We start from the raw sequence: 13,309 nt of genomic DNA on the forward strand, positions 1-13,309 counted from the left end.
ATAACATTTAAAACTAAGTGGATTAGGAAATATATTAATAACAAATGAAATATTTGGAATCTTATTCCAAACATAACTTTTCAGAATGTTGGGGATCTTGACTTTTTGTTAAAATGTAACTTTGATATTAAAAAAAAAATCCCAATTAAGTGATCTAATTTCCACAAGCTGGTATGATTATAATGGACTTTGTTATACAAACAGTTTTTCACCACACACATATCATATTTGGAAAGATAAAGACATTAAGGGTAAAAATAAAGCTTTTTTTACAGACTCGTTTAACAACACAATGTACAGTATGTCGTGGCTCAGCTGTTGAATGAAGACGGTGGTTGTTTACTCCTGAATTCCTGGACAGACTCCAGCTCGCTGTCGCCCTGAGGAACACGCGGTAGTTTCTAGTGCCATTCCGGAAGGCGCAGAGCGCTTGTTCAAAGCAAATCCCAGCGCGATCAGGACCGACTTCCTTTCTGGTCCGTTCACGGGGGGCGTGGGCATGGAGGATAAGAAATGGAATTATACGTGGAGAACGAATCTTTGTAAAACCCATCTAATCTCTCCTCGTTCATCTTTCTGGAATGCAGTGTGTGAAAATACAAACGAAGTTAGTTTGGACAACTCCTGGTCGATATTGTACTACAGGTCAAGTTAAAGAGATATCAGTTCTATCCAGTGAAATGAGCGCTCTCTGAGTGTGTGTCTGTGCAGGGGGACCTGTGTGTGTCTTGGGCTGACGGCGCTCTCTGAGTGTGTGTCTGTGCGGGGGGACCTGTGTGTGTCTTGGGCTGACGGCGCTCTCTGAGTGTGTGTCTGTGCAGGGGGACCTGTGTGTGTCTCGGGCTGACGGCGCTCTCTGAGTGTGTGTCTGTGCGGGGGGACCTGTGTGTGTCTCGGGCTGACGGCGCTCTCTGAGTGTGTGTCTGTGCGGGGGGACCTGTGTGTGTCTTGGGCTGACGGCGCTCTCTGAGTGTGTGTCTGTGCGGGGGGACCTGTGTGTGTCTTGGGCTGACGGCGCTCTCTGAGTGTGTGTCTGTGCGGGGGGACCTGTGTGTGTCTTGGGCTGACGGCGCTCTCTGAGTGTGTGTCTGTGCGGGGGGACCTGTGTGTGTCTTGGGCTGACGGCGCTCTCTGAGTGTGTGTCTGTGCGGGGGGACCTGTGTGTGTCTTGGGCTGACGGCGCTCTCTGAGTGTGTGTCTGTGCGGGGGGACCTGTGTGTGTCTTGGGCTGACGGCGCTCTCTGAGTGTGTGTCTGTGCGGGGGGACCTGTGTGTGTCTTGGGCTGACGGCGCTCTCTGAGTGTGTGTCTGTGCGGGGGGACCTGTGTGTGTCTTGGGCTGACGGCGCTCTCTGAGTGTGTGTCTGTGCGGGGGGACCTGTGTGTGTCTTGGGCTGACGGCGCTCTCTGAGTGTGTGTCTGTGCGGGGGGACCTGTGTGTGTCTTGGGCTGACGGCGCTCTCTGAGTGTGTGTCTGTGCGGGGGGACCTGTGTGTGTCTCGGGCTGACGGCGCTCTCTGAGTGTGTGTCTGTGCGGGGGGACCTGTGTGTGTCTTGGGCTGACGGCGCTCTCTGAGTGTGTGTCTGTGCGGGGGGACCTGTGTGTGTCTTGGGCTGACGGCGCTCTCTGAGTGTGTGTCTGTGCGGGGGGACCTGTGTGTGTCTTGGGCTGACGGCGCTCTCTGAGTGTGTGTCTGTGCGGGGGGACCTGTGTGTGTCTTGGGCTGACGGCGCTCTCTGAGTGTGTGTCTGTGCGGGGGGACCTGTGTGTGTCTTGGGCTGACGGCGCTCTCTGAGTGTGTGTCTGTGCGGGGGGACCTGTGTGTGTCTTGGGCTGACGGCGCTCTCTGAGTGTGTGTCTGTGCGGGGGGACCTGTGTGTGTCTTGGGCTGACGGCGCTCTCTGAGTGTGTGTCTGTGCAGGGGGACCTGTGTGTGTCTTGTCGGGCTGAATGGGGGGTCCTTGAAGCAGTTATTTATTTGTTAGGTGGAGGTTTGTCAAGTTCTTTTGGACGGACTTGCAGAGTTGTGTTTGCAGGCAGTTAAAGGTGTTTTTTAGATTTAAGTTTTTTTCTATTTTATTGTACTGCTTAATAGAAAATTTGGAAAAAGAGCATGTATTTATAGAATGGTCTAGTAATAATCCCCTTTTTAGTACTTTCGAGGTGGAGCTGAAACACTATTTAAATTCTATTAAAAATGTCAGAAATAATAAAGCACGGAAAACATATGTGTAAAAAAATACAGTTTGATCACATAAATTACTTCATGACCTCTGGCAGTTAAATGTTTTTTTCTGTTTGTTTTTTTTTCTCTCGTACCTGTTTCTGATCCTCTGGTTGTAGTTGTATTTGTAAATTCTTTATAAGTTTAATAATCATTTGTTTTAAAAAGAACCTGAAAACCGCTATCAGCTCCAGCAGCAGCGCTTGCCGGAAGTCGTCATCAAGCTGCGACGCGCTGCGTCTCCGAGCTGCGCCCGCGTCTTTCCGTGATGACGGACTGCACCTCTTCCGAAAGCTGGCGAAATAAATAAATAGACTCAAAGAAATTTAGTTGGATTTTAGAGCAGTTTGAAGATGAAGCTTCTAAGTAAAGACATTGAGAAAGACAATGCGGGGTAAGTCTATCGGGATAGAAACGTCTGGTCTTCGGTATAATTGTCTCGTAGTCATTCATTTAAACTCTGTTGTGTCATAAAACATGAGTGATTTACTCTCACTGTTAATGTACTGGAGTGCAGTGTTAATGTACTGGAGTGTCCAGTCAGTGTGTGTATTAACCCCTCTCTCTCTCAGTGCAGTGTTAATGTACTGGAGTGTCCAGTCAGTGTGTGTATTAACCCCTCTCTCTCTCAGTGCAGTGTTAATGTACTGGAGTGTCCAGTCAGTGTGTCTGTATTAACCCCTCTCTCTCTCTCAGTGCAGTGTTAATGTACTGGAGTGTCCAGTCAGTGTGTGTATTAACCCCTCTCTCTCTCAGTGCAGTGTTAATGTACTGGAGTGTCCAGTCAGTGTGTCTGTATTAACCCCTCTCTCTCTCAGTGCAGTGTTAATGTACTGGAGTGTCCAGTCAGTGTGTGTGTATTAACCCCTCTCTCTCTCAGTGCAGTGTTAATGTACTGGAGTGTCCAGTCAGTGTGTCTGTATGAACCCCCCTCTCTCTCGGTGCAGTGTTAATGTACTGGAGTGTCCAGTCAGTGTGTCTGTATTAACCCCTCTCTCCCTCTCAGTGCAGTGTTAATGTACTGGAGTGTCCAGTCAGTGTGTCTGTATTAACCCCTCTCTCTCTCAGTGCAGTGTTAATGTACTGGAGTGTCCAGTCAGTGTGTGTGTATGAACCCCTCTCTCTCAGTGCAGTGTTAATGTACTGGAGTGTCCAGTCAGTGTGTCTGTATTAACCCCTCTCTCTCAGTGCAGTGTTAATGTACTGGAGTGTCCAGTCAGTGTGTGTGTATTAACCCCCCTCTCTCTCTCAGTGCAGTGTTAATGTACTGGAGTGTCCAGTCAGTGTGTGTGTATTAACCCCCCTCTCTCTCTCTCAGTGCAGTGTTAATGTACTGGAGTGTCCAGTCAGTGTGTCTGTATTAACCCCTCTCTCTCTCAGTGCAGTGTTAATGTACTGGAGTGTCCAGTCAGTGTGTCTGTATGAACCCCTCTCTCTCTCAGTGCAGTGTTAATGTACTGGAGTGTCCAGTCAGTGTGTCTGTATGAACCCCTCTCTCTCTCAGTGCAGTGTTAATGTACTGGAGTGTCCAGTCAGTGTGTGTGTATGAACCCCTCTCTCTCTCAGTGCAGTGTTAATGTACTGGAGTGTCCAGTCAGTGTGTGTGTATTAACCCCTCTCTCTCTCAGTGCAGTGTTAATGTACTGGAGTGTCCAGTCAGTGTGTCTGTATGAACCCCTCTCTCTCTCAGTGCAGTGTTAATGTACTGGAGTGTCAGTCAGTGTGTGTATTAACCCCTCTCTCTCTCAGTCAGGTGACACTGATTCCAGAGGAGCCAGAGGACATGTGGCACACCTACAATCTCCTACAGGTGGGCGACAGCCTGCGAGCCTCCACAATCAGGTGAGTCACCATGGAAACACCCTTCAGACACGTGAGTCCTGTCTGCCTGTCTGTCTCTCAGGAAGGTGCAGACAGAGTCCTCCACAGACAGTGTCTCTCTCTGCGTCTGTCTCTCAGGAAGGTGCAGACAGAGTCCTCCACAGACAGTGTCTCTCTCTGCGTCTGTCTCTCAGGAAGGTGCAGACAGAGTCCTCCACAGACAGTGTCTCTCTCTGCGTCTGTCTCTCAGGAAGGTGCAGACAGAGTCCTCCACAGACAGTGTCTCTCAGGAAGGTGCAGACAGAGTCCTCCACAGACAGTGTCTCTCTCTGCGTCTGTCTCTCAGGAAGGTGCAGACAGAGTCCTCCACAGACAGTGTCTCTCTCTGCGTCTGTCTCTCAGGAAGGTGCAGACAGAGTCCTCCACAGGCAGTGTCTCTCAGGAAGGTGCAGACAGAGTCCTCCACAGGCAGTGTCTCTCTCTGCGTCTGTCTCTCAGGAAGGTGCAGACAGAGTCCTCCACAGGCAGTGTCTCTCTCTGCGTCTGTCTCTCAGGAAGGTGCAGACAGAGTCCTCCACAGGCAGTGTCTCTCAGGAAGGTGCAGACAGAGTCCTCCACAGGCAGTGTCTCTCTCTGCGTCTGTCTCTCAGGAAGGTGCAGACAGAGTCCTCCACAGACAGTGTCTCTCAGGAAGGTGCAGACAGAGTCCTCCACAGGCAGTGTCTCTCTCTGCGTCTGTCTCTCAGGAAGGTGCAGACAGAGTCCTCCACAGGCAGTGTCTCTCTCTGCGTCTGTCTCTCAGGAAGGTGCAGACAGAGTCCTCCACAGACAGTGTCTCTCTCTGCGTCTGTCTCTCAGGAAGGTGCAGACAGAGTCCTCCACAGACAGTGTCTCTCTCTGCGTCTGTCTCTCAGGAAGGTGCAGACAGAGTCCTCCACAGACAGTGTCTCTCTCTGCGTCTGTCTCTCAGGAAGGTGCAGACAGAGTCCTCCACAGACAGTGTCTCTCTCTGCGTCTGTCTCTCAGGAAGGTGCAGACAGAGTCCTCCACAGACAGTGTCTCTCTCTGCGTCTGTCTCTCAGGAAGGTGCAGACAGAGTCCTCCACAGACAGTGTCTCTCAGGAAGGTGCAGACAGAGTCCTCCACAGACAGTGTCTCTCTCTGCGTCTGTCTCTCAGGAAGGTGCAGACAGAGTCCTCCACAGACAGTGTCTCTCTCTGCGTCTGTCTCTCAGGAAGGTGCAGACAGAGTCCTCCACAGACAGTGTCTCTCTCTGCGTCTGTCTCTCAGGAAGGTGCAGACAGAGTCCTCCACAGACAGTGTCTCTCTCTGCGTCTGTCTCTCAGGAAGGTGCAGACAGAGTCCTCCACAGACAGTGTCTCTCTCTGCGTCTGTCTCTCAGGAAGGTGCAGACAGAGTCCTCCACAGACAGTGTCTCTCTCTGCGTCTGTCTCTCAGGAAGGTGCAGACAGAGTCCTCCACAGGCAGTGTGGGCAGTAGCCGTGTGAGGACCACACTCACCATCTCCGTGGAAACCATCGACTTCGACACGCAGGCCTGCCAGTTGCGAGTGAAAGGAACCAACATCCAGGAGAACGAGTTCGTCAAGGTGAGGCCCCGCCCACCCCTGATATTGACCCCGCCCCATCTGAGTATAGACCCCGCCCCCAATAGGATTATATCTCACCCTCCTTCGATTAGAAACACGCCCCCCTTAATCATGGCTCCGCCCTGTTTTAACCCCTCCCCAACCCAACTCCTGGATTCTCTGTCTCTGTCTGTCTCTCCTGTCTGTCTCTCCTGTCTGTCTCTCTGTCTCATTCCGTCCTCCTGTCTGTCTCTGTCTCTCTCAGAGATTGTTATTATAGGATGTTATTGTTTCTAGATGGGAGCCTATCACACTATAGAGCTGGAGCTCAACAGGAAGTTCACTCTGTCTCTGTCTCCGTCTCTGTCTCTGTCTCTCTCAGAGATTGTTATTATAGGATGTTATTGTTTCTAGATGGGAGCCTATCACACTATAGAGCTGGAGCTCAACAGGAAGTTGTCTCTGTCTCTGTCTCTGTCTCTGTCTCTGTCTCTGTCTCTGTCTCTGTCTCTGTCTCTGTCTCTGTCTCTGTCTCTGTCTCTGTCTCTGTCTCTGTCTCTGTCTCTGTCTCTGTCTCTGTCTCTGTCTCTGTCAGAGATTGTTATTATTGGATGTTATTGTTTCTAGATGGGAGCCTATCACACTATAGAGCTGGAGCTCAACAGGAAGTTCACTCTGGCTAAGAAGGTTTGGGACAGTGTGGTTCTGGACAGGATCGGTGAGTGAGCTTGCCTGCCTGTCTCTCTCTCTGCCTGTGGGTCTTACTGCTTGCCTGTCTGTCTCTCTCTCTCTGTGTTTCTCTCTCAGAGAACACCTGCCTGTCTGTCTCTCTGTCTGTGTCCCCCTCTCTCTCAGAGCAGACCTGCCTGTCTGTCTGTGGTTCTCTCAGAAGAGACCTGCCTGTCTGTCTCTCTCTCTCAGAGCAGGTCTGCCGGTCTCACGGCCTGTCTGTCTGTCTCACTGCCTGCCTCTCTCTCGGAGCGGGCCTGTCTGTCTCACTGTCTCTTTCTCTCTCTCGGAGCGGGCCTGCCTGTCTGCCTGTCTCTCTCTTAGAGCGGGCCTGTCTGTCTCACTGCCTGCCTGCCTGTCTGTCTGTCTCTCTGTCTCTCTCAGAGCGGGCCTGTCTGTCTCACTGCCTGCCTGCCTGTCTGTCTCTCTGTCTTTCTCAGAGTGGGCCTGTCTGTCTCACTGCCTGCCTGCCTGTCTCAATTCAGTTAAATTCAAGGTGCTTTATTAGCATGACCGATGGGTACAATCAGTGTTGCCAAAGCAAATGAAAGTAATAATATTTACATTAAAGAAAACAAAAAATAGAAGTAAAATAAAATCTACAGACATGTTACAGACATTTACAACAAAGACATATTATAAAATATTGACATATACTGTAGGCGGCTGGAGCATTATTGGGAGACGGACTCACAGAGTTGTGACTCTGGCAGGTGTGGGAACTCTGGGAATAGATTTCTGAATTTCTGAATGTCTCTCTCTCTCTCTCTCTCTCTCTCTCTCTCAGAGCAGGCCTGTGACCCAGCACAGAAGGCAGATGTCGCAGCTGTGGTCATGCAGGAGGGTCTGGCCAACATCGTGCTTGTGACCCCAGCGATGACCCTGCTGAGGGCAAAGGTCGAGGTCACCATTCCGCGCAAGAGAAGAGGGAGCTGTGCCCAGCATGACAAGGTGTGTGTGTGTGTGTGTGTGTGTGTGTGTGTGTGTGTGTGCTCGGGACAAGGTTGTGTGTGTGTGTGTGTGTCTCGGGACAAGGTTGTGTGTGTGTGTGTGTGTCTCGGGACAAGGTTGTGTGTGTGTGTGTGTGTGTGTCTCGGGACAAGGTTGTGTGTGTGCGCGCGTCTCGGGACAGTGTGTGTGTGCGTGTCTCGGGACAAGGTTGTGTGTGTGCGCGCGTCTCGGGACAGTGTGTGTGTGTGTGTGCGCGCGTCTCGGGACAGTGTGTGTGTGTGTGTGCGCGCGTCTCGGGACAGTGTGTGTGTGTGTGCGTCTCGGGACAGTGTGTGTGTGTGTGCGCGCGTCTCGGGACAAGGTGTGTGTGTGTGCGCGCGTCTCGGGACAAGGTGTGTGTGTGTGTGCGTGTGCGTCTCGGGACAAGGTGTGTGTGTGTGTGTGTGTGCGCGCGTCTCGGGACAAGGTGTGTGTGTGTGTGTGGTACTCACGCCCTGCCTGTCTCTCTCTCTCAGGCTCTGGAGAGGTTCTATGATGCTGTGATGCAGGGGATACTCAGACACGTCAACTTTGATGGTGAGAGTTTTCCATCGTTCTCTCTGTGGAAATGTGTTTTAACCCCTGTGTTTAGTAATGAGCCTGTCTCTCTCTCTCTCAGTGGTGCAGTGTGTAGTAATGAGCCTGTCTGTCTCTCAGTGGTGCGGTGTGTAGTAATGAGCCTGTCTCTCTCTCTCAGTGGTGAGGTGTGTAGTAATGAGCCTGTCTGTCTCTCAGTGGTGAGGTGTGTAGTAATGAGCCTGTCTGTCTCTCAGTGGTGCGGTGTGTAGTAATGAGCCTGTCTCTCTCTCTCAGTGGTGAGGTGTGTAGTAATGAGCCTGTCTGTCTCTCAGTGGTGCGGTGTGTAGTAATGAGCCTGTCTGTCTCTCGGTGGTGAGGTGTGTAGTAATGAGCCTGTCTCTCTCTCTCTCTCTCTCAGTGGTGCGGTGTGTAGTAATGAGCCTGTCTGTCTCTCAGTGGTGCGGTGTGTAGTAATGAGCCTGTCTGTCTCTCGGTGGTGAGGTGTGTAGTAATGAGCCTGTCTCTCTCTCTCTCTCGGTGGTGCAGTGTGTAGTAATGAGCCTGTCTGTCTCTCAGTGGTGAGGTGTGAGTAATGAGCCTGTCTGTCTCTCAGTGGTGAGGTGTGAGTAATGAGCCTGTCTCTCTCTCTTTCTCAGTGGTGAAGTGTGTAGTAATGAGCCTGTCTGTCTCTCAGTGGTGAGGTGTGAGTAATGAGCCTGTCTCTCTCTCAGTGGTGAAGTGTGTTCTGGTGGCCAGTCCTGGCTTTGTGAAGGACCAGTTCTGCAGCTTCATGTTCCAGCAGGCAGTGAAGACCGACAACAAGCTCCTTCTGGAGAACCGCTCCAAGTTCCTGCAGGTCCACTCCTCCTCTGGACACAAGTACTCTCTGAAAGGTACCCCTCCAGTCCAGTCTGGGGCGCACTGTCCCCCTCCAGTCCAGTCTGGGGCGCACTGTCCCCCTCCAGTCCAGTCTGGGGCGCACTGTCTCCCTCCAGTCCAGAGATCACTGGTCCAGTCTGGGTCACACTGTCCCCCTCCAGTCCAGAGATCACTGGTCCAGTCTGGGTCACACTGTACCCCTCCGGTCCAGTCTGGGTCACACTGTCCCCCTCCGGTCCAGTCTGGGGTCACACTGTCCCCCTCCAGTCCAGTCTGGGGTCACACTGTCCCCCTCCAGTCCAGTCTGGGGCGCACTGTCCCCCTCCAGTCCAGAGATCACTGGTCCAGTCTGGGGCGCACTGTCCCCCTCCAGTCCAGTCTGGGGCACACTGTACACTGGTCCAGTGATAATTGTACCTTCAGCACTCTCTCACCTGGAGTCTGTCTCTCTGTCTCTGTGTCCAATGCAGAGAGACACCAAGTGGTCAGAAGGTGTAACTGCAAGCAGAAACTCTGCAACTGCAGGCTGAAATACTCTCTTTCTGCTGCAATATCTTAATTAATAACCAGAATATTAATCATAATTATCATCTCTCCTCACAGAAGTTCTTTCTGATCCAGCAGTGACAAACAGACTGTCTGACACTAAGGTGAGTGTCTGTATTAACCCCTCTCTCTCTCAGAGCAGTGTTAATGTACTGGAGTGTCCAGTCAGTGTGTCTGTATTAACCCCTCTCTCTCTCTCAGTGCAGTGTTAATGTACTGGAGTGTCCAGTCAGTGTGTCTGTATTAACCCCTCTCTCTCTCAGTGCAGTGTTCATGTACTGGAGTGTCCAGTCAGTGTGTCTGTATGAACCCCTCTCTCTCTCAGTGCAGTGTTAATGTACTGGAGTGTCCAGTCAGTGTGTCTGTATTAACCCCTCTCTCTCTCAGTGCAGTGTTAATGTACTGGAGTGTCCAGTCAGTGTGTGTATTAACCCCTCTCTCTCTCTCAGTGCAGTGTTAATGTACTGGAGTGTCAGTCAGTGTGTCTGTATTAACCCCTCTCTCTCTTGCAGGCTGCAGGAGAAGTTAAGACACTAGAAGATTTCTACAAAATGCTGCAACATGAGCCTGACAGAGCTTTCTATGGGTGAGAGAGACAGACAGCGCCAGAATATGAACAAGAAACTGAAGCAGACAGACAGGCAGTGAGGGGAGATCTGGACAGACTGGGAGAGAGAGAGACAGACGGGCAGGCAGTGAGGGGGAGATCTGGACAGACTGGGAGAGAGGCAGACAGACAGGCAGTGAGGGGAGATCTGGACAGACTGGGAGAGAGAGAGACAGACAGGCAGTGAGGGGAGATCTGGACAGACTGGGAGAGAGAGAGACAGACAGGCAGTGAGGGGAGATCTGGACAGACAGACAGACAGACAGGCAGTGAGGGGGAGATCTGGACAGACAGACAGACAGACAGGCAGTGAGGGGGAGATCTGGACAGACTAGGAGAGAGGCAGACAGACAAGCAGTGAGGGGGAGATCTGGACAGACTAGGAGAGAGGCAGACAGACAGGCAGTGAGGGGAGATCTGGACAGACTGGGAGAGAGGCAGACAGACAGGCAGTGAGGGGAGATCTGGACAGACTGGGAGAGAGGCAGACAGACAGGCAGTGAGGGGAGATCTGGACAGACTGGGAGAGAGGCAGACAGACAGGCAGTGAGGGGAGATCTGGACAGACTGGGAGAGAGGCAGACAGACAGGCAGTGAGGGGAGATCTGGACAGACTGGGAGTGAGGCAGACAGGCAGTGAGGGGAGATCTGGACAGACTGGGAGTGAGGCAGACAGGCAGTGAGGGGAGATCTGGACAGACTGGGAGTGAGGCAGACAGGCAGTGAGGGGAGATCTGGACAGACAGACAGGCAGTGAGGGGAGATCTGGACAGACTGGGAGAGAGACAGGCAGGCAGGCAGTGAGGGGAGATCTGGACAGACTGGGAGAGAGGCAGACAGACAGGCAGTGAGGGGAGATCTGGACAGACTGGGAGTGAGGCAGACAGGCAGTGAGGGGAGATCTGGACAGACAGACAGGCAGTGAGGGGAGATCTGGACAGAGAGAGACAGGCAGACAGGCGTTGAGGGGCAGTAGATAATGTTAAGTAAGTAATTGCTCTGGTTCTGCAGGATAGCGCACGTGGAGAAGGCTAATGAGGCATTGGCAGTCGATGTGCTGTTGATCAGCGATGAGCTGTTCAGGTGAGGTGTGAGCTGGGGTGTGTGTGTGAGTGGGGGGGTGAGACAAGGTGTGGGGTGTGAGCAGGTGTGTGTGTGTGTGTGTTTGTGTGGGGTGTGAGCAGGCGTGAGATCTGTCCCTCTCTGCTCCTGTCCCTCCAGACACCAGGATGTTGTGTGTGGGGTGTGAGCAGGTGTGTGTGTTTGTGTGGGGTGTGAGCAGGCGTGAGATCTGTCCCTCTCTGCTCCTGTCCCTCCAGACACCAGGATGTTGTGTGTGGGGTGTGAGCAGGTGTGTGTGTTTGTGTGGGGTGTGAGCAGGCGTGAGATCTGTCCCTCTCTGCTCCTGTCCCTCCAGACACCAGGATGTTGTGTGTGGGGTGTGAGCAGGTGTGTGTGTGTTTGTGTGGGGTGTGAGCAGGCGTGAGATCTGTCCCTCTCTGCTCCTGTCCCTCCAGACACCAGGACGTCGCCACGCGGAGCCGATACGTCAGGCTGGTGGACAGCGTCCGAGAGAACGCAGGATCCGTCAGGTCAGAGCAGAGCCAACAGGGCACCCCGATAATCCCCAGTGATCACCCCTCACCTCCACACACACACACACACACCGATCTGACATCTTGTCTCTGCTCTTCCAGGATCTTCTCCAGTCTGCATGTGTCTGGAGAACGTGAGTATCTGTTACTGTTCAATCCTGGAGTGACTGGACACACTCTCTCAGTGCAGTGTTAATGTACTGGAGTGTCCAGTCAGTGTGTCTGTATGAACCCCTCTCTCTCAGTGCAGTGTTAATGTACTGGAGTGTCCAGTCAGTGTGTCTGTATGAACCCCTCTCTCTCTCAGTGCAGTGTTCATGTACTGGAGTGTCCAGTCAGTGTGTGCATTAACCCCTCTCTCTCTCTCAGTGCAGTGTTCATGTACTGGAGTGTCCAGTCAGTGTGTGCATTAACCCCTCTCTCTCTCTCAGTGCAGTGTTAATGTACTGGAGTGTCCAGTCAGTGTGTCTGTATTAACCCCTCTCTCTCAGTGCAGTGTTCATGTACTGGAGTGTCCAGTCAGTGTGTGCATTAACCCCTCTCTCTCTCTCTCAGTGCAGTGTTAATGTACTGGAGTGTCCAGTCAGTGTGTGTGTGTGTGTGAACCCCTCTCTCTCTCAGTGTGTATTAACCTGTCTCTCTCTCTCTCTGTCAGAGCTGAATCAGCTCAGTGGAGTGGCTGCGATCCTGAGGTTCCCAGTAGCTGACCTGTCTGATGGGGAGCAGGACTCCAGCTCAGAGGAGGGCTGAGCTCTGCTGGCCCGGTGTTTCAGGAGGTTGGTCACCTGGAAACTAGTGTGTTCGTATTAAACCACTTTCACCCCGACTGAAGACCCCCGGACCCTGACGGACTGGGGTCTCAGGGACTGAGCTGAGCCCAGAGCCACAGTGACCTTTAACCCCTGACTGAAGACCCCCGGACCCTGAAAGACTGGGGTCTCAGGGACTGAGCTGAGCCCAGAGTCACAGTGACCTTTAACCCCCGACTGAAGACCCCCGGACCCTGACGGACTGGGGTCTCAGGGACTGAGCTGAGCCCAGAGTCACAGTGACCTTTAACCCCCGACTGAAGACCCCCGGACCCTGACGGACTGGGGTCTCAGGGACTGAGCTGAGCCCAGAGTCACAGTGACCTTTAACCCCCGACTGAAGACCCCCGGACCCTGACGGACTGGGGTCTCAGGGACTGAGCTGAGCCCAGAGTCACAGTGACCTTTAACCCCTGACTGAAGACCCCCGGACCCTGACAGACTGGGGTCTCAGGGACTGAGCTGAGCCCAGAGTCACAGTGACCTTTAACCCCTGACTGAAGACCCCCAAGCCCCTGAAAGACTGGGGTCTCTAAGACTGAGCTGAGCCAGTTACTGTCCTCATGAGCCCAGAGCCACAGTGACCTTTAACCCCGACTGAGCACTGGTCCAGTTCTGAGCTGTTGTTTTAACTGGTTCTGCTCCGGTTGTCCCGACAGGTGGCCGGTCTGGAGGCGGCGCCGGACCGGACCGGACTGGACGGGCTTGGCCCAGATGGACGATGGTGCCACAGGAATCCCGGACTCTGTGCTTCGGACCCGTCCTCTGCGGGGGTGTGTTCAGCTCAGCTCCTTAATAAAGTCTGTGTTGCTATTGGCTGGTTGTGGAGAAGTGGGTGTGGTTTAGTCTTACATCACAGACTGGGTGTCTGGTCTGAAACTACACTGGACACACTGAGCACCCCAACGCACACTGAGCACCCCAACACACCGGCCATACTGAGCTTAACGCACACTGGACACACTAAGCACCCCAACACATGCTGAGCTTAACGCACACTGG

The 13,309-nt window shown here is 52.8% G+C and overlaps 1 protein-coding gene across 2 annotated transcripts; it reads left to right on the top strand.

Moving 5' to 3' along the window:
• The first annotated feature begins 461 nt into the window (after nt 1-461).
• pelo (pelota mRNA surveillance and ribosome rescue factor) lies at nt 462-13,123 on the top strand. 2 transcript variants are annotated; one of them, XM_069188322.1, is made up of 15 exons: nt 462-645; nt 2,393-2,618; nt 3,974-4,066; nt 5,504-5,654; nt 6,261-6,351; nt 7,150-7,313; nt 7,829-7,889; nt 8,603-8,764; nt 9,354-9,400; nt 9,809-9,882; nt 10,915-10,986; nt 11,421-11,495; nt 11,601-11,632; nt 12,154-12,274; nt 12,967-13,123. In XM_069188322.1, exons 2-14 carry the CDS (start codon nt 2,578-2,580, stop codon nt 12,246-12,248), a joined length of 1,158 nt encoding a protein of 385 aa, XP_069044423.1. In that variant the 5' UTR covers nt 462-645; nt 2,393-2,577; the 3' UTR covers nt 12,249-12,274; nt 12,967-13,123. The 2 variants fall into 2 exon arrangements, with proteins under 2 accessions (XP_069044423.1, XP_069044422.1); XM_069188321.1 differs by having other exon boundaries at nt 462-607.
• Nucleotides 13,124-13,309: the final 186 nt, after the last annotated feature.

The sequence above is a fragment of the Lepisosteus oculatus genome, chromosome 4, assembly GCF_040954835.1.
Source record: "Lepisosteus oculatus isolate fLepOcu1 chromosome 4, fLepOcu1.hap2, whole genome shotgun sequence".
Classification (NCBI taxonomy): domain Eukaryota; kingdom Metazoa; phylum Chordata; class Actinopteri; order Semionotiformes; family Lepisosteidae; genus Lepisosteus; species Lepisosteus oculatus.

Bases quoted from the DNA above. Each gene is read 5' to 3' on its own strand.
- pelo (XM_069188322.1), top strand. From the start codon at position 2,578: ATGAAGCTTCTAAGTAAAGACATTGAGAAAGACAATGCGGG. The intron at 4,067-5,503 runs GTGAGTCACCAT...TCTGTCTCTCAG, and splicing joins CTGCGAGCCTCCACAATCAG to GAAGGTGCAGACAGAGTCCT. The intron at 5,655-6,260 runs GTGAGGCCCCGC...TATTGTTTCTAG, and splicing joins AGGAGAACGAGTTCGTCAAG to ATGGGAGCCTATCACACTAT.